General features: G+C 45.8%; 6 protein-coding genes across 6 annotated transcripts; 3 read left to right on the forward strand and 3 right to left on the reverse strand.

Annotated features, from left to right (window-relative positions):
• Nucleotides 1-6533: 6533 nt before the first annotated feature.
• Z519_12106 (uncharacterized protein) lies at nt 6534-6788 on the reverse strand (the record flags this gene model as incomplete). The annotated part of the gene is made up of 1 exon (XM_016769814.1): nt 6534-6788. The coding sequence occupies one exon, from the start codon at nt 6786-6788 to the stop codon at nt 6534-6536; it is 255 nt and encodes an 84-aa protein (XP_016613873.1).
• A 1673-nt stretch (nt 6789-8461) lies between these two features.
• Nucleotides 8462-9743, reverse strand: Z519_12107 (uncharacterized protein; the record flags this gene model as incomplete). Its single annotated transcript, XM_016769815.1, has 3 exons — nt 8462-8803; nt 8884-9473; nt 9521-9743. The coding sequence occupies 3 exons, from the start codon at nt 9741-9743 to the stop codon at nt 8462-8464; spliced, it is 1155 nt and encodes a 384-aa protein (XP_016613874.1).
• A 615-nt stretch (nt 9744-10358) lies between these two features.
• Z519_12108 (uncharacterized protein) lies at nt 10359-11234 on the forward strand (the record flags this gene model as incomplete). The annotated part of the gene is made up of 1 exon (XM_016769816.1): nt 10359-11234. One exon carries the CDS (start codon nt 10359-10361, stop codon nt 11232-11234), a length of 876 nt encoding a protein of 291 aa, XP_016613875.1.
• A 121-nt stretch (nt 11235-11355) lies between these two features.
• Z519_12109 (uncharacterized protein) lies at nt 11356-11559 on the forward strand (the record flags this gene model as incomplete). Its single annotated transcript, XM_016769817.1, has 1 exon — nt 11356-11559. One exon carries the CDS (start codon nt 11356-11358, stop codon nt 11557-11559), a length of 204 nt encoding a protein of 67 aa, XP_016613876.1.
• A 3910-nt stretch (nt 11560-15469) lies between these two features.
• Nucleotides 15470-16000, forward strand: Z519_12110 (uncharacterized protein; the record flags this gene model as incomplete). Its single annotated transcript, XM_016769818.1, has 1 exon — nt 15470-16000. The coding sequence occupies one exon, from the start codon at nt 15470-15472 to the stop codon at nt 15998-16000; it is 531 nt and encodes a 176-aa protein (XP_016613877.1).
• Nucleotides 16001-17707: 1707 nt separating this feature from the next.
• Nucleotides 17708-18163, reverse strand: Z519_12111 (uncharacterized protein; the record flags this gene model as incomplete). Its single annotated transcript, XM_016769819.1, has 1 exon — nt 17708-18163. The coding sequence occupies one exon, from the start codon at nt 18161-18163 to the stop codon at nt 17708-17710; it is 456 nt and encodes a 151-aa protein (XP_016613878.1).
• Between the last annotated feature and the right edge of the window lie 465 nt (nt 18164-18628).

An 18628-nucleotide genomic window follows, 5' to 3' on the forward strand; every position in this document is an offset into this window, starting at 1 on the left:
CTTTAATCTTAAATAGTCTAAGTTTCGTGTGGTTTAGTTTTACGCTTAGTCGCTTTATTTTAATGTTTTTTCGTAAAAGGTAAACGGGGTCCCCCTTCTCTAGGAGCGGTCCCTCGATCCGTTTCTTATTTACGTAGTTTACCATCCTTTCTATGAGAAATTTTAGGTTCGATTTAAGTTGTTTATGTAATTCCTTTATAGTTAGGGCCATATTTCTAGCTCTTAGGTTCGGGCTTTCATCTATAACTTCTTCGAGTCGTGAATAAAAACCGTAATTAGTAAAGAATGGACTCATTCCTATTACTAACTTATAGTTATTAAAGTAGAATTAAGCGACTAATAGTAGCCTTACTTAGTTCGTTTAGCTATAGTTTACGTACATCCTTAGATACTATTCTAGTGTCTAGTTTATTCTTTCTATTTAACCGTCTATTTAAGAGTGGAACGATGTGAATAGTTTATACTTCGTCATTAGTAACTTCATTAATACCTTCTAAAATTTAGATGTGAAGAGTTTATCTCTATCTATAATAATCTCTTTAGATATTCTATGATTAGTAAAGACTATTCATAGAAATTCGTATACGAATTCTTCTACTATTAATTTTTCGAGGTATAGTCTAAAGTATAAGAACTTCGTTAGTCTATCGTATATCATTAGTATACTATCGTAGATTACTTTCGTGAGGAGTTCTCGTAACTTAGGTAGTTTCGTAATAAAATCGAATATAATAGATATCTAGGCTTCATCGGGAACTTATAATAATTTTAGTAGTCCGTAGGGTCTATATCTTACGTACTTCGTCTACGCGTATACTTCGCACTGATTAATAAATTCCTAAATCTTCTGTCTTATGTATTTCTAGGGGTTATGGTGTCGGGTAATGAGTTCGATCATCTTATTAGCTCCTAGGTATCTTATTAACGGGTCATTGTGATAGTGCTTTATAATCTCTAGGCGTGTAACTTCGTTATGCACTCTATCTACGAAGTGATATTCTATTATATTGGTTTTTAGATCGAATCGGTAGTCGTCTTCTTCTAAGATTACTTCTGCTGCTATAAGCGCTAGTTATATATATATAAGATATTTCCCTTCTTATCGTAGTAAGGTTAATGAGGTCGGTTTTATATCCTTTATATAGTCTGGTCGTCGACTAAGAGCATCCGCTCGGCCGTTTTCCTTTTCTTTAACATAGTAAATCCTAAAGTTGTGTATAGTAAGTGTTTCTACTTATCGTACTTATCTTCTATTAAGTGTTTTAGTCGTATTTCAATATAAAAGGTTCTTATAATCCGAATAGACTTTCACTAAGTATTTAGGTCCTTCTAAATAAACTCTTTAGTATCTAAATGCTTCTACTATAGCGAGCAATTCTTTATCGTAAATGTCGTAGTAAAGCTCTAATTCTATTATTTTTCGCGAGAAGTAGGCGACTAGCCTAGTCTTCTCGTCTTATTCTATCTATGTGAGAATCGCAGCGATCGCGCCGTCTAATGCATCTATCTTAAGGAGTGTCTGTAGGTCCGGGTCGAAGATCGTGAGGATCGGGGCCTTAGTAAACGCTTTCTTAAGATTCTTGATCGTCTATTTAGTAAGCTCTATTAAAGTAAAGGTCGCGACTCCTTTCTTTGTTAGGTTTATTAGGGGTATAGTGATTCGCGAATAGTTCCGTATAAACTTTCGATAAAAGTTGGCGAATTCTAGGAACGCTTATAGTTTCTTTAGTGTAGTTAGTTCTGATTATTCTAATACACTTTTAACCTTATTAGAGTTCATCTTAAGTTCTTCTCGGGTGACCATATATTCTAAGAATTTAATACTATCTTTATGGAATTTATATTTTTCTAGTTTAACCGGTAACTAATATTTCTAAAGGGCCTTTAGCACCTTCGTAATATGTTCTACGTGTTCTTTATATATCTTGGAGTAAATTAGTATATTATCTAGGTATACGACGTAAAATATATCGAGATGCTTTCTTAATATATTGTTGATTAGCGCCTAAAACGTTGTTGAGGTATTAGTGAGCCCGAATGACATCACACAATACTTAAATAATCCGTATCGGGTTCTAAAGGCTATCTTTCATTCTTCGTCTTCTTTTATGCGTATGCGGTAATATACGTTCCGAATATCGAGTGCCGTAAAGTATCTAGCGCCTCTTAGTCGGTCTTATAGCTCATTGATTCGTAGTAGCGGGTAGATATTTTTAATGGTAATATCGTTAAGCTTTCGGTAGTCCATATATAATCGAAGTTTACTATCTTTCTTTAGAGCGAATAGAATCGAGTATTCTACTTCCGACTTCGATAGTTTAATATAGTCTTTCGCTATATTCTCCTCGAGATACTCTCGTAGGGCGATTTACTTCTTTTCCGATAGAGAGTAGAGAGGTCCGAATATAAGTTATTTTTCTTTCTATAGATATATTTCGTAGTTCTATAGCTTATATTCTAGTAGTGTATTAGTTTCTATTCTTTTCTCGAACATTAATTTTAAGTGTGTATATTATGATAGATATTCTATAGTCGCGTTGTTAAAAACCCGTGCCGATCGCACCCAGACCGTTTTCTTTACGTGGGTTTATACCGCCTCTATCTCTATTTCTAGAGTTTTATTATCGTGGTCGTAGTTATCGAACCGCACCTAGAATTTAGCCTAGTCGATAATAGAGTTATGGTATTTTAGCCATAGTATTCTAAGAATTATATCGTATTTCATATTTATAATGTTAAGATCTAGCCTTTCCTAGTGATTATCAATCGTTAGTTATACTACTTTCAGCTCGTGCGTAAGTTATGTTATAATCGTTCCATCGAATCCAGTAATTAGGTCGAATTCCGGCCTTAGAGCTTTCTAGTCTTATAGCTTCTCTACTACCCTTATATATACGAGGTTCCCTATACATTCTAAATCTATTAGAATATTAATTTCTTAGTCTTTAAGTGTCTCTCTAAGGAATATAGCCCTAGCGTTAGACCTTATAGCCGTATTCACTTCGAGTTTTAGCTTTCGTCTTTCTTCTCTAGTTCTAACTAGATATACGCCTTTACTATTAATCTTTTAGCGCTAACGTTTTCTAGAGATATACTTTCGGTGATATAGATGCCCCTAATTCTCTTACTAACCTAGTTTTTTAGTCAGTGAAGATAATTTATTCTTTCATCTTAAGATTATAATACGTCGTAGTTATAGTCGCCGTATCGTTAAGTTAATTTAGCGTAAGTCTACTATATCTCTACGGCCGTTATATCTAGCTTCTCGGGCTATAGGTAGTCGAGATACTACTCGTAGAGGTGTGAGATTAGTCGGAGAGAGTAACTATAAACGCGATTATAGAGAAATAGTTCGGTGATAAGTATATTAAGTAAGGTCTTAATGTATCGCGGAACTAGGACTCCTCGTTCTCGATAAGCGCGTATAGTTATCTATACCCCGGCTTCCGCTCGATCTATAATCCTTATGTAGTTAATTCGTTCGCGAACCTCTTCTTCTAAAAGTCTCGTCATTCTAGCAATATCTAGAATATTCCTTTCAATGAGGAATCGTAAGAAGACTTCTTCTTAGTCTATAGCCTCCCTTACTTCGCGGGTAATCTATTCCGTTTACGCTACCGTCGCTATAACTCGTTCGGTGGCTTCTCGAATTAGTTATCTAATTTTCTTCTCTATGAAGAATTCTTTAGATTCCTATATTTAGCTTTCCTTAGTGTGGTCGGGGTCCGAGTTATATTTAGAATTAGCTATGTTATATTTAAGTGGCGTCGTATTATCGGAAGAAATCTAGGTTAGCGATTGTCCCTATGGGTTTCCTCCTTAGTGAGTGTGTATAAAATCCGAGTGAGTGTTAACTCATAGATATTCTTAACTTCGGTATATATAAATCCTAAAGGTTATCTCTATATCTACTGATAATCCGTCTAATTTATATACCGTATAATTATGTTCCATAATTCGCCGTAGATAGTACGGGTTAGAGTATAGTTTTCTTATTTAGTACTTAGTTCGAATGTAGATCTTATTAGTAGTGATCTCCGTAATGATTATCTTCTCTTAGTTTATAGAGTCGCCTAGGCGTATATATTCTTCTTTAGCTATATTAGCTTCTAGAGTTATTTTAGCGACTTTCTCCTACTTTAGTTATTTTTCTACGGCAGTAATCTACTTCTTCTTTTATTTATATTTCTTTACGTAGTGTTCTAGTTTTTCGTAGCTATAGTAGGTAACTTTCTTCTTTTTTCCGGAAGGCTCCTTTAGTTTATTCTTTCTAAAGTTATTTCGCCGTTTCTACGCCTAGCTTAGATCTATAGATTAGGGTCCGTAGTACGGCTTACGTCTTTTCTAGATATTTACTTATTGAGCCTTTATAGCTTATATCTTTCTAGGATTATATGGTTCTTATTACCGATATTCTTTAATATCGTTATCTTCTTTAATAGCGGCGACTATCTAGTCTTCTAGGGTGGTCTTCTTAAGATATCGTAATTCCCACTTAATTTTTAGTTTTAGTTCTTCCCTAAAGATCGAGATAGTAATATTATTCTACTAACCTAGAGCTATATTTAGTGTTCTAAATTTTATCGTATATTCTTAAACTAATTCCGTCTATCGGAGGCCTACTATTTTCTTTTAGACTTCCTTTTTCTTATTCTTTACTCTAAATACTAGCTTCATCGTTTCTTTAAACTCTATGAAGGTTTCGAATAGATTAATAGTTTTATTCTCCCTATCGTCTCCCTCATTTTTTATATAATTCTTAATGAAGGGTCTAAGCTATACCTTAGCGTCTCCTTTAAAGTAGCTTCCTATGAAGAGAATCTTCTATAAGTTATTCTAGAAGTTAGTGAGGTTCATTAGAATATATATATCTATATAGTGAATAAAGGGTATAAGTTTAGATTCTACGCCATTAAAGAGCTTAGGTGGGTTGCTAATCTTTCCCTTACTAACTATTAATAGCACGTCTCTCGATGAGCTTACTACACTTATCTTATACGCCGGTGGTGGTGCACTGGCCGTAGTCCTTAGGGTGCTTAGTGTTGGCCTTAGTGTACTCGAGGTTATCGACATCGTATTATCGTTAAGTAATAGTCGTGTAGTACGTTGCGTAAGTTCGTCTATAGGTGAGGCGGGTCGGTTCGGTCTACTCATAGGGGTTGTCTTCTATAACGGAGGTGGTAGCTAAAGTGTTAAGGATCCCTACTAATCCTAACTAGGTTAGGGTTCTTAGCAATAATCCTAATATAGTATGAGCTAGTTGAGGAAGACATAAGGTATAAGTAGGGTTCTCTATTACTAAGAACTATATAGTTCAGTAGATAATATAAGTTAGCTACGAAGAGAGTATAACTACCTAGGGTGATGAAGGTGTATATATAATGCTTACGCTCTGTTACGCTCTATGCGCTCTATGCGCTCTATGCTAATAGGGCTAGCAGAGCCAACAGGGCTAATAGGGTATATCACGTGACCCAGCCTTATTTCTTCGTGGATCCCTCTAAGTGTCTAATGAACGTGGTGAGTCGTGCTCGTGCGGCTCGTAGTCGGGCTTCCTTAAGGCTGTATCTAATAATATAGACTAACACTAAACTAACGAAAATTACTCTAGAGGAGAGTAGTAATATAAGTTCGCTTATACTACTAGAATTATTACTAAGAACCCTAACCTAGTTAGAATTAGTAGGGATCCTTAACATCTAGTTAGAATTAGTAAGGATCCTTAACACTATTTACGTATTTCTCGCTCCTATTAACTTCTTCTTAATATTTACACCATTACGCCTAGACATTTAGAAAGTAGAAGAGAGGGCGAAGAGAGGCACGGAGAGATAGAAAGAGTTAATTCTAATAAGCACAATACTCCCTAAGTGCGCGGCTACTACCGAATGCACCTAGGCCGATAGCCGGTCCTTAGTCGAGCTACCCCATCCGCCCGTATCCTTTTCGATCTAGGGTACCACTATAGCGTGGAACATAAATATTTAATAAAAAAAGAATTGTAAGAGTAGAATAAGGACAGGATAAAAAAGGCTAAATAAGCTTAAATAGCGGTCCACACTAGAGTAAGTACCCCTATAACTGGGGCGAACACCCACTACCACGGCGTCGAGTATAAATTTATAGTGCAGAAGTATTGTAAGCAGTAGGATTGGGACAACGTACAAAAGTAGCAGAATGCCCCCAGATGCCGATATACGCTAGAGCCACCACGTGTTAGACACAGCCTTAGGAGAGGCTAGTCACGAGCCATGAGGGGTAGGACAGGATACACTCATTGGCCACAAAGGAAGAAGCCTTCATAAGGAAACAGGGGCAAGTTATGTGGTACGCTCTACTGGCTCTGTTGGCTCTATCGGCTCTATCAACAGAGCGCACAGAGTGCATAGAGCGCACAGAGCATCAACATTATATATACACCCTCACTCCCCTAGATAGTTACGCTCTCTTCGTAGCCAACTCATGTTATCTACTGGACTATACAGTTCTTAGTAACATAGGACCGCTCATACCGCGCGTGATCCATAACCAGCTTATGCTATACTAGAATTGTTGCTGAGAACCCTAACCCAGTTAGGATCAGTAGGGATCCTTAACACTACGCTTGCGGTCATTGGCCTCGCTATCGACGCCCAATTTCTCCGGGCTGCTCGCCGGCGCAGTTTGGAGAAGGTGCCATTGTCTTGGTGAACGACAGTGTCGTTGAGCAGCTGAGACTCGTCTGTGACCGGACCGGATTTGTTGCTTAAGCCCTTCTTGCCGTCAAAGGCCTTGGTGGTCATGGCCATCGCTGGCGGAACCCTTTCTCCTCGTCGGTCATCTGTACAATCTCTTTTGAGCGAGAAAGGAAAATCAGCGCCACAGAGGAGTCGCTGCCCAATCTTGCCAACCTCTCGGTGTATGACTTCCACATTTTCATCCCTTCGCCTGTGGAAAACTTTGCAGGTTGGACCAGCAGCTGCCATTGGGTTGCCATGACCACTCACCGCCGGGACGACCCAACGTCAAGGTCCACAACCACTCCCCTTCTCTGGCTGAAAGCAATTGTCTTTCGCCTGGGACGAAACAAGCAAGTTTTCGACCGCTTCGGAGGAGGTTGCTGCAGACTTTGCTATCAAGTATGCACATGACAGAAGGCTGAATGCTACTACATCCGATCGAGACACGAGTTGGGGTGAAACTGCCAATCTCAGCCCGGCGTGCGCCAAGTACGGTGGCTGGATGTTGTGCTCAAGCTCAAGCCCAAAGCTCAAAAGGACTCCGGAGAATGTTTCTCGACGAGTGGCGGCCGGCAATACCACCCGCTCTGCCAAACAACAACAAGGCAAGACTCTGCACTGCCTTGGAGAAATGCCATTGGCTTGTCGGGCTGCGGAGGCGACACGGCGCACGCACGGCGCAGGCTCGGAAGCTGCAGCTACCATCGTACGAGACAAGCGGCTGTCGACAGCACTCATTTTGTCCATGATTCAGCATCCATCCATGTGGGCAGATGTCTGTAAGGGCCATTTTCCATCCTGCTCATCGCTGCCAACCTCGTCGATAGTTCTTTGGAGGTGGAAGTCGAGACATCAAAAAGCAAGGAAGACATTCGTGGTCCAATCAGGCTCAAGGAACCTAGGCAATAAGCTAGCAGCGGGGTAGGCTCCCAATTGACGGCATAGGACTAGCGATCGGCAAATCACGACCCAAAAATCCAAACCAGAACCCAACAGAGGCAGGGCAATGTCTGCAGCTAGCCAATGCGCAGCCCCTACTTCAGCTGCGGTGACGTCCAAGTCGTGTCAGATACAACACTTCACGGTCCAGCTTTACCAATTATTATCATCAGGTTCAATCTTCTCCAGATTAACGAGAAACATAGGCATTTTGCACTCGAGGCCTCGGTCTGGTGGTTGAGATCTGCTGCAATCACGACCTGATGGCAGCGGTGGATGAAATCGTACTGTATCAGACTATGAACAGAACTGAATAAATCACCCATGCCATACCTTGAATCTCCTTAATCCTTGAAACCCGATATCACATCCCTGCGCTGCGCTGGGTTGCGTCGGCAACTATGTCGCACTCGCGCACTCCGACCTGCCTGCGCCTGCGCCTTTGTGCATACTGTATGCTAACCCCCCTTCATGGAGCACCGCAGACACTGAACCACCCGATGCTGACCCTTCCCTTCCCCCTTCCTCGCAGTCTCCATCTCAAGATATCTCCTCTATATTCCTCTCCCAACTTCGTCCTTGTGATTGCTTGAATGCTGAAATGCTTGCGACTGCTGCTAGTTTCTTATGATTGCAAGCCTGGTATGCCTTTGCACACTCAAAAATCTCCCGCTCACTTCCAATTTAGACTTGTATCGTCTCCGGTCGCACCATGTGTGGTGTGTCTTGCTCGCTTCACACGATCTTGATTCTTACCAGGCGTAGCAACACCTGAGTAGAGCGTCGGAGTGGCATTGCTCTCTTCACGTGTGGCTGTTGATGTCATACCCGAACAGGTTGAGGTTGAATGGGTCAAAGTCGTCCTGAATAACCCGTGGATCAAAGCCTAAAATGGGCGGAGAGATGCTTGGGTGGAAATGCAATCCGGCCTGAGAAGGCCCGTTGGTGCGCCCATATGCCGACTGCTGGTCAGCAATGACGTGCTCAATGGTCAGGTAGTCCAAATCGGCTGCCTCGAGCTCGTTGTGCTCGTTGTCGGCCACAAGACTGGGAGTGCTGACTGCGCTGGCTGCGTTGCTCAATCCCGCCAATGCCAGGTTTTGAGTGCCGTTCGTGATTTGCTCGCTTGTAGCAGGAGATGTAACCTGTTTTGGCATAGAGTCAGCAAGCCTTGGGTCAACGTCGGGAGAACGAGAGCTTGATTTGGGCCATGGGACCAACGTACCGATTGCGGCATCACTGCAAGAGTCAGAGCGCCGCAGCTGCGTGGCGGAGTTTGAGGAACAGCAGCGGCGGCGGCGGTACCAGCAGGTCCACCGCTTGTTCCACCACCGCCGCCACCAGCAGCAGCGGAGGCCGCAGCCTGCAGCGTCATCAAACCCTCTCGCACCAGCGCGTCGCGTAATGGGTGTTGACGGGTGCGCTGCCGGCGACGGCGCTCCACCAGCCCTTGACGGTAGCAGTGCTCGACAATGTCACGCAGGGACAGCCTGCACACAGGAGGATACTCGGCGTCCAAAGCGGCCTCATTGAATTCTTGGCTTCGCACAAGTACCGATTCGCCGCTGCTGTCGACCGCAAATATCCACCCCATCTTGTTCAGGTATTCATCCACGGGAATGATTGGGAGCAATGGCACCGCAATCGCCAGGAACTTGTCCACTGCAATCGACTCGGTATGGTGGTCTCTCATGTCGGAGTATGCTTGTCCCAACAAACCCCACATCGCTCTCTTCTTCTCTGCTTCCCACAGGGTCTTCATCCAGCCGCTTTTCGATTTCTGGGTTGCACCCTTGAACACGGGACTGTAGTATGCTATCGATTGTTTAGCAGAGGAGATCAGACGAGAATGGTGCGCTCACCTCGATAGGCAATGAAACCATTCAAAGGACGTTTCGGTGACATTGTTCGTTTGTTGCGTGCGATAAAGGACATGCGATTTTCGCTTGTCGAACGCTCCGGGATAGTAGCCACAATTGCTTTGGTGATCGAGCTCAACTGGGCTGGCGCGAGTGAGCGAAAGAATTCTTGGACCACGGTTGGGATTGGGTCATTGTCCGCAACCATCTTGCTTTGGATGGCCATCGTGCACGGGTCTTATAAACAAACAAAGGAACTGGTATGTGAGACTGATGTTTCAACTTCCCGGGAGAACTGATAATTGAGTGAGAGAGCAGTTGAATTGGAGAGAATGAAGGGGAAAGGTTTGAATCCGAAGTGAGGAAAGACTGAAGTGTTTGAAATCTAGCTCTTTTCATCATCGATGTCACCAGGAATTCACTTGTTACATTCACATTCTGCCTCACCTTTTCTACTGTATTGTTCCCCAGATAAATACCATCACTTGCATGCCCAACCTCTCCAATTCTGAAATCAGTGAATTTCGCCAGTCTCATGTCACATCCTCATTTGAAGATGCTTCTTTTCAAATTATTTCAGCTCGGATTTCAAGCTTAAAGTTTATGACTCTGCAATCTGATGCTGTGGACTGATGAAACTCATCACAAGAAGTTCCATGTCATGGCTGATACGCAGACTGTTCGTTCCAAAGGTGAGCGGTACAAGAGAAAGGCAAAGCATAGAGGAGTCTTGAACTGTGAGTTTCCCTTTCATCGCGCAATTTATTCTCATTGACCTTTTGTAACAGCTAGTAGAGAGGTTTTGGTAGTTTGCAGCGATGAATATCTCATCACTCTCATCATGGAAGTCCTTCGCGCAAAGGCCTTTCCACTTGTAAAGCTTGCCCGGCCCCATGAAGCGGATGACCAAATCCAGCGGCTGCAGTTTTTACGCACAGAGATTCTCAGACTTTTTCGCACTCCCGACTTGTTTCCCTCACCAGCAACCAAGGCGAAATTCGCGGCAATTTTAGCATTGGATGCCAATTTGCAATTCCTGCAAGCGGTAAAGGAGCTATTGTTGCGTGACACGGTTGCAGACATCGACTTCTATATCCATCACATCACCCGCCGTACGTATCTATTTGGCAGCAAAGGATGGGAGAACTTTTTCCTCAATATGGCGCCAGGCGCACCATTGCGGAGAGAGCGCATAAGAACCTCGCCGAAGTCTTCTTACCAAATTATCCCAATATCTGGGATGAGAATTATTGGGGACGCAATTCGTCAGGAACAAGGGCTTGCCCGATGGATCACCCAGACGACCATCCCTTTAAAGGAGATGGCTGCACGCACAACGAGACTGATTGACCTGGACAAGCCAGACGAGCAACAGCTGATCCCGAGCCTGCCGCTCAGTCACCAAAGCTACAGCCTAAATCTTCGGCCAAATCCATACAGGGAGGATCAAAAACCGCGATTGGATCTATCCAAATACGGTCCTGAGCGGTTGGAAAGTTATTCTCCTCTCATCGGTCGTGTGGAAATGCATCCGATATTGGTTCCCATTGCGGCTCTAAACGCTACAAACATGTTCCCCATGATATCTATTAGGGCCTGGCATCCCCCAACCAGGATTGAAGCTCTCCGCTATCAACATTTCGCGCGTCAATCACCACAGCGGCATGGCGGCACGGCCATGAATGGCGCTGCCAGCGGGGCCATCGAAGTCGCATAATTCTACCAGAACGACGAATTTATTTTTGTCACGAACCTCTTTTGTAGTGACCGTACCTCCAACCCGAGTTGTATCAGACAGGGCAACAATGGCGCCATGTCTGTGATTCTCCACGCCAGTCATGATCATGTTGAGCATGGCTACGACACAAAAATGGCAATCGAGTCTTGAAGCCGGCGACTTCATGAACCGTCTCGTAGACTGGGAAGCGATCAAAGCCGACGTGGACATTGTCCACAACGCAGCCAAGCAAGACCAACCCCTGCACTTTGACAGTGAAGACGAGCGTATCAAATTCCAGCAAGAGTTTTGCCGCATTCTGTGATGTTGGAGTGAAGAAAAGACAACCCGGACACCGACCTGCCGCGCCAGCAATGGTCTTCATGGCTGCACAAAATCACTACATGACTGAGATCAACGCAGATGGCGCTCCGCGTGCACTGCGCACTACTGCTTGGTGCAGCCCAGCTCATTCCCTACGTTGGCTGGGCGAGTCTGCTCAATTCAAAATTCCCTCCCCCGAAAAACTCTGGAAAACAGCACAATGTATCAACAAAAATAGGTGGCGGTGGCGAGTTTAATTTCTCCTGGTCAAACTCGGCGGAGGGCCGGCAAACAGCACAAGCCGCTTTCAACACGGCGCCCCAGTACTTCAGCTGAGAATAGTTTGCTTTGGAAACAGAAGGAGGCACTGCTTACGCTGGGCAATGAGCTGCGATAGGATGACCAAGAATGATTGTCGTGCCTAAGGATTGCGGAGAGCTGAACTCGTACTTGGGAGAGGTGGTTGGACGGGGCGAAACAAGGCAATGGGTATTGATAGGGCGGACAGGGGGTGCAAACAGGGAAACGTCCATGGCGAGGTTGCAGTGACAATGCGACAGCGCGGCGCCTCCAAGAACTAGGTAGATCAGATAATTCCACAATTCCATCCGACAATACGATATGCTCTCCACGCATTGGGCCTCTTATCCCACCTCCGTATTTCCCCTCTCCGCCGCCTTTCTGAAATAACACTGCCCAATTTCAATCCCTTGCAATACGAGATTTCATTTCCCGCACCCTTGCCGCCACCCAGTGCCGGCCCACAATCTCCGCGTCGCGGTCCCCGAAGATGCCGACGAGGCGAGTCCAGATGAACAAGATAAGCGGTTTTACTGTCCATCGTTGCAATTTCATTAGCCTTGTTTCAGAATCTGCATTGATTGATGCTTGAAAAGGAGTTGCTGAGCTCTTTGACGTGCAAAAAAACCAGGAAAACACTTGGAAGTGAGCCAAACTGACAGCAGATGGGCACAAAATGATGAATCGTGACAGCCTCATTGCTGTTTGGGCAGATTCAAGCTTGATACTAACCACGCATATGGCCTGGTTGTTAGCCTCAATCTTATCTGTATAAGCTTACCACTCACCACTTCGTGCGGTCAGCTCGTATGCATCATCCTCTTCCCCTCCGCCCAATCCTCCAACAGTCCACCCTGCAATCCTTCCCCTTGTCTTTCCATTCTGCAACCAGTCGATCCTCTCCATCCATCCACCCCGGCATCCTCTGATTGCTCCTTACAAAGTTTCTCGTTGCTCTTGTTTGCGTTGGACAACCATGGACTGCCCCACGACCCCGGATAGAGAAATCTGTAAGACACACAACGGCTTATCCAATCCCTGGGCCCAAAGAGCTAACCGATTTTCAGAGCAGGTGGGCCCTCGAGGCCTGAGAGATTTTGGAAGAATTTCCCCTCCACAAAACGCGCGAAACTTTATTGAGGGAACTTGCTGCAACCCTGTAGAACAAGGATTTTCTCCCAGAAGAGATGGATCGCCCCATGGCAGAAAATACCGTGGAGAAGAACCTCATCACGCCCAAAATCTCGCAAAAGAGAGAGGGCCGAGTACAGTATGCGCGCCTCTCGCGGAAGTGCCGCTCTCTGAGACCAGCGCTTGTTGGGAAAGTATGTCACTGCAGCGCAAGAACAAAGGGCAAGGTCAGAACTGCCCTGGATCGAGAGAAGGCGTAACACCTGGGCGCCAGTTCTGGTAAGCGACACCAGTGCTGTAGTCCCAGATGATGCAGACACATGTTAGAGCTGCTGCCCTATCACCTAACCAGGTTAGGCTCCTCAGTAACAGATCCTTGATAGTATGAACTCTGTGAGGGAAATGCAAGGTATGAGCAGTCTTGTCACTGAGAACAGTATGGTCCAGTAGGTAACATGAATTGGCTACGAAGAGAGTATAACTGGGACAGGGGCGGAGGCATGGCTATATACCTGTGAGAGCCTTCCGAATGAGGCAATGTAGAATGGTATGTCGGTCTGTTGGTCTGCTGGCATACCAACAGGCCAACATACCGACAACTCTTTCCCAAAAAGGAGACAAAATATCTGGGAGCCCTTTTTCAACGACCTGGTCTCCAACGGCCGGATTGGCTCGAATCCCTACTCGCAGAGTAGTGAGCCCCGCCGACGCATCAGAGACTGAAGGAAATGGACAACCTAGGACAGGACAGGACAGGACGGCCGGGATATTTTGTCTCCTTTGTGGGAAAGAGTTGTGCAAAAAAGTACGTGTATGACAATGAAAAACATTGAGCTCCACAAATGTGAACTCCGCAAATGGAGCGATCTGATTGGCGGAACTGAGTCCGAAGCCTCGTGTCTCTCAGGACACCTTGATCGTTCCATCGCCGACAGATGGCCACGATCGACTGACGCGAGCGGGACCCAGGCTGGAACATATTTGGCGTGTCTGTTCATGCTTCTGCAGTGTGTGAGTGGCGCATGAGCGGTTTCGGATCGTGAAAGATGCTTTGTTTTTGCTTGGACCTCGGATCTGAGCTTGAGAATGCTTTGCCGTGCCTCGCCTTGCTTTCCTTTCCTTCACTTTGCGTTGCGTGGCTTTGATTTATTTTGATCAATTAGACGACTTTGATGTCTTTGAATTGTCGATTTTTCTGTTCTGAGTAGCAAGACCAAAAGGCGCCGAGCAGTCCGCGTTAGCAACGCAACATAATGCAATGAATGAACGATATTCACGCCTTGACTGGACTCGACTTTCTCTTTTTTTCCCTCCTGATTTTTGCCGGATGAGCCGCCTGACGGTTCGGTTCAACGAGAAGTTGTTAAACCGGTCTGTTTGCGCGGAAAACACAGAGTCGGTGGGGTTACTGACCAAGGAGGTCAGAGTCTCACAGTGATTCATTACCTCGCTTTCCGACCGACTGGACGGCCAACCTGTTGAACGCAGAACAGTTGTGGATCTATCAGGTTGATTGTGTTCTGTCCCCCTGGCGATTCAGAGAGACTCTGCCTGTTTATATATACATTGGCCTGTAACCATAAGATCGTTCCTGAAACCTCCTATTCCGTCGCCATCCTATCACAGGTCTGCAACAACAACGAGGTTGAGGCAGTTTGCGCAGTTGGTGAAACGCCTAGCGTCTCAGGTGGTTTGCCCCAGTGGCGCCCTCGCGACCCTGTCAACACAACCCGTCATCTGGATGAAGGCTCTTGTTGTTCCGTGACCGAGTGCTTTGTTCATACCGAAGACTAGATACAATCAATCGTGAGCTGTTATTGCTCAGCAAAGAGTGCTCCGCAGGACTATGAAAAGCCCAGATACCAAGGGGTCTAGGATGTGGCTCTCTTCTCGCGCGGGGAGCAGCCACATGTTCTCTGCACAACAGACGAACAAGAGAAATTCCTGAGTACGTCGTGCTTTCCGGGACTTGAAGCCGTATATACATGAATTTTCCCTGATTGTTCAACACCAAGCAAAACATACGACAGCGAGTGAGGCTGGTCTCTCTGCGTCTTCAGGCACACCCAGCGACCAGCCTTTACTTTGGCCTTTTCGTGTTTCTTTTCCGCCGCCTTCCCGGGCTGGGTCTTCCCCAGCCTTGTCAGCGGCATCCTGCTTCCACTTCTCCTCTCGCCACCCGTGATAATCGATCAATGCTTACATGCAGCCCTAATTCAGTTACACTGCACTCCATCCTTTACAAAGAGGACCGGATGTGGGCGAAGGCTGCCCGTCAGTAAGCTGCAAATGTTTGAGGATTGGCTGGGATACCTGGCTTTGCCGAGAAGTCGTTACAGCAAGTGGCCAAGGCTTCATGTGCCTGTCAGTCCTCAAACGACAGGAAGTCAAGGCCACGATGATGACGCGTCCTGGAAGAGACGAGGATGGAAACCTCATCCTCAGCTGAATTCCCCTGTATCACGACGAGAGCAGAACAGATGCCGACACCTCAACAAGTCATCCTCGATAACCCTCGTCGGAAATATGCGACCTTATCATTATTGGTGGCTGGGATACAGGCACAGGTCGATATCGCCCTCGATGCGGTCAAAGAGAGGCTTGAAGGTGGCAATCCTGGAAAAACAAACCCACGATCTCATTCAGGGTGGCAGTTTGAGACCTTGCAAAACTGGGGTGGGAACCTGGATTGCAATCAATACCGACTGGTCATACAGGTCGCTCTGAGCGCCTGCCCAGAGGTAATATGCATCGGCCATGATGTGTCTCATCACTGCATTTTCGAGAAGACAAGAGATCCCTTCGGTGAGAATATTGGATACTCTAATCCTACCGACGATCCACACCTCCGTCGCTATCCTACCAGCGGCAAAAATAGTCACTTCCTCGACTCGAGGTCGCAAGACATCAATGAGGACCTTGAGGATAGTCTGACACTTGGTTTGAGGAAGATGTCTGCCTCTCCCTCACCCTCCCCTCCCCTTTGGTTGGACAATCCGGCTGCGAGATGAGGGAGTCTCTGAGATAGTGACCAATATCGAGCATTAGGCCACTTTCAAACGCCGTCCAACCGCCGGCGCAATTTACAGCAGGACGGCATCGACATGGATGGCGCTGAGTGGAAAGGTTTCAGGTTGGCATTTTTTGACACAGGCAAGTTGTCGGGAAGACAGACTACCGTTATCCATTTGCGTCCTCGACGTGTCAGTTCTCCGTCTCACAGAGCCAACGTTGGCCAGCGCCTGAACAAGAGCAGTCTATCAGGGACCTACGCAACGCAGTAGGTACAGAGAATTGGAGTAGCTGAATGCCTTGTTCTATATCACGTAGTCGTATTAACGACTCAACGCTTAAAAAAAAAGGAAGAGTTCTCTCCCGAATCGGGTGAGAGGAAACTCTTATAGCTTCCTCTCTTTTCTGTCACGTGAAAAAGGGTAAGGCGGCGTTAACCGATAGCCTTGTGCTAAAGCTCTCCTTAGATTGTGCTTCAACCATCCTTTGCCTTATTCTTTTCTTCCTATACCATCCACCCGATTCGGGTGGAGAGCTAGGGTACTTGGGGACAACGGCGGGCTCGTGACACAGTCTCTCGATGTCCACGGAGCCACGACATTCAAAGATGCTGGAGACCGCAGATCCAGAACCTGTTCTGGAAGGGAGATGAACCCAAGATCAGAGAAGATGCCTGCTATAGCTAAAAAACGCGCTGCGCTTCGATGTGCATCAGCCCAGCCCTAAGTCGCAGCCTCAAGTCACGTCACGAATATGCAAGCCAGGAAATGAAGCAGAATCTGTGTGTGCTTTGTGGCTCGTGAGGAATCTCATTCTCGCCCACCCCCTGCTCAGCCCATCTTTCTCGACCATGGTCGTGTTGACAACGTCTGCCCAGCAACATTCACCGTTCTGCTTATCCGTCCCTGGCCTAGAGACAGTAGTCTGATATGCAAAGGAGCCCAGCGACAACAGAGAGGAAACAGAACAAGGCGTAGTTCGGTAGCCAGTGAACATTCCATCACACACTAAGAAGGTCGAACTGAAGTGGCCAAACACGCGTCCGAAACCTCACGTCTCGCAAAGACCTTGATCAACTTCAATGCTTCGGGCCTCTATTGACGTCGACACTAGACGGCCACGATCAACTGACATCGTTCTCCTAACTTGAAAGAATATCACCTCTAGTTCTGCGGAAATTGCGGGTATCGTGAAAGTGTCTGTCAAATGCCTTGCGACACTGGCTGACCTCGAAACCTTCATGTTCGATACAACCATCTCCACCATTGACTTGAAGCTGTTGTTGATGTTAGGCCTGCTGACAGGGAACTCGCCAGTAGCAATATCTATGGATCTATCCAGTCTGAAAATGATTGAATTGAGAAAGAATCTGGGGGGATTCCCGTCCAAGAAAAAAAAGCTGGTGCTTTTGTGTGTTTTTTTGTGTTTTGTATATGAGAAAAGAGAGACAGAGAGCGTCGAATGCCCGCAACGAAGATAAGCCTTAGTGAAGCGAACAGGAACGGGCGGTTCATCTATTAACCGGCTGAAGTGAATTGCCTTTATAAGAAAGAGAACGTGATGAGTGGAGAATGAACGATTTCGCAGAAGGGACTCGGTCCTAACAAGGATAGCCATTGATTTGATATTCTCAACAAGTTGGTCCTGACGCGCCCGCCATTGAGCCTGTTTTCCCTTGGTTTGGTTGATTCAGCACAGTGATGGATCTATACAAGTGTCTCAGTTTCTATTCGCCCAGTTGGAATGCCCATTCTATACCCTGTACAATCTGGCATGTATTGTTCAGTCCATTCCTCCTCAGTCCTCAGAGAATTCGTTGTGTCATATAGACTTGGCTGATAAAAGTGGAAGGTCTGCGGACACAGAATGGATGCCTCGAAGTCTGTGAAATCCCAACATGTAGAAGCGCTTGTGTCGTCAGAGAGATCCCATTGAGCGGTCCAGTACACCCCTTGACCAGGGTCCATGACGGTCGGCGTATCATCCTTCAGGACTTGGAAGGAGGTGGGTGTCATTGCCTGTGCTAGTTGTCCTATAGAGTCCTCCAACTCAAATATATATTGTCTGCGCCAAAGTTCTTCTCCGGGGTGCCAAGTCGGGTGGTTTTCTCGACCAGTCGCTGCCTCGACGCGGAACTGCTGTCCAAACTCTCCTTGGGTCATTACTTCGATATGGGACTGGTACCCAACTGCTACTTCGGTTGATGTTGTGACTCTTGCTGATTCCACAGGTAGCGTCCATTGTGTACTAAGGTTCCTTTGTGGCATTGACACATGACACTTTTGCAGGTGACGATCTAGGGTTTGCTTCCTGCTAAAAGGCCGCCAACTGCGCTCACAGTCCAGGAACGGGCACGAGAAAGAGATTGACAAGTGTAGGTTATGCACTTCCCTCTGATGCCTGATCAATCCGGCTTTTCGTTCAAATCCTGGGAGTTCACATCCTGGCTCGCGACATTTGTATGGCCTCTCGTGCTTGTTCATGTGCCTTCTCCAATCACTGATAAGTTTGAACGTTCGGCTCTCCCCTACAAATGCACAAGATTCACAGTAATAGTGGCCGTGCTCATCAACAGGGAAGTAAAATTGCCCATGCTCGTCAACAGGGAGCCCATTGAGAGTTCGAGT

This window comes from Cladophialophora bantiana, assembly GCF_000835475.1.
Source record: "Cladophialophora bantiana CBS 173.52 unplaced genomic scaffold supercont1.26, whole genome shotgun sequence".
NCBI classification, from domain to species: Eukaryota; Fungi; Ascomycota; class Eurotiomycetes; order Chaetothyriales; family Herpotrichiellaceae; genus Cladophialophora; species Cladophialophora bantiana.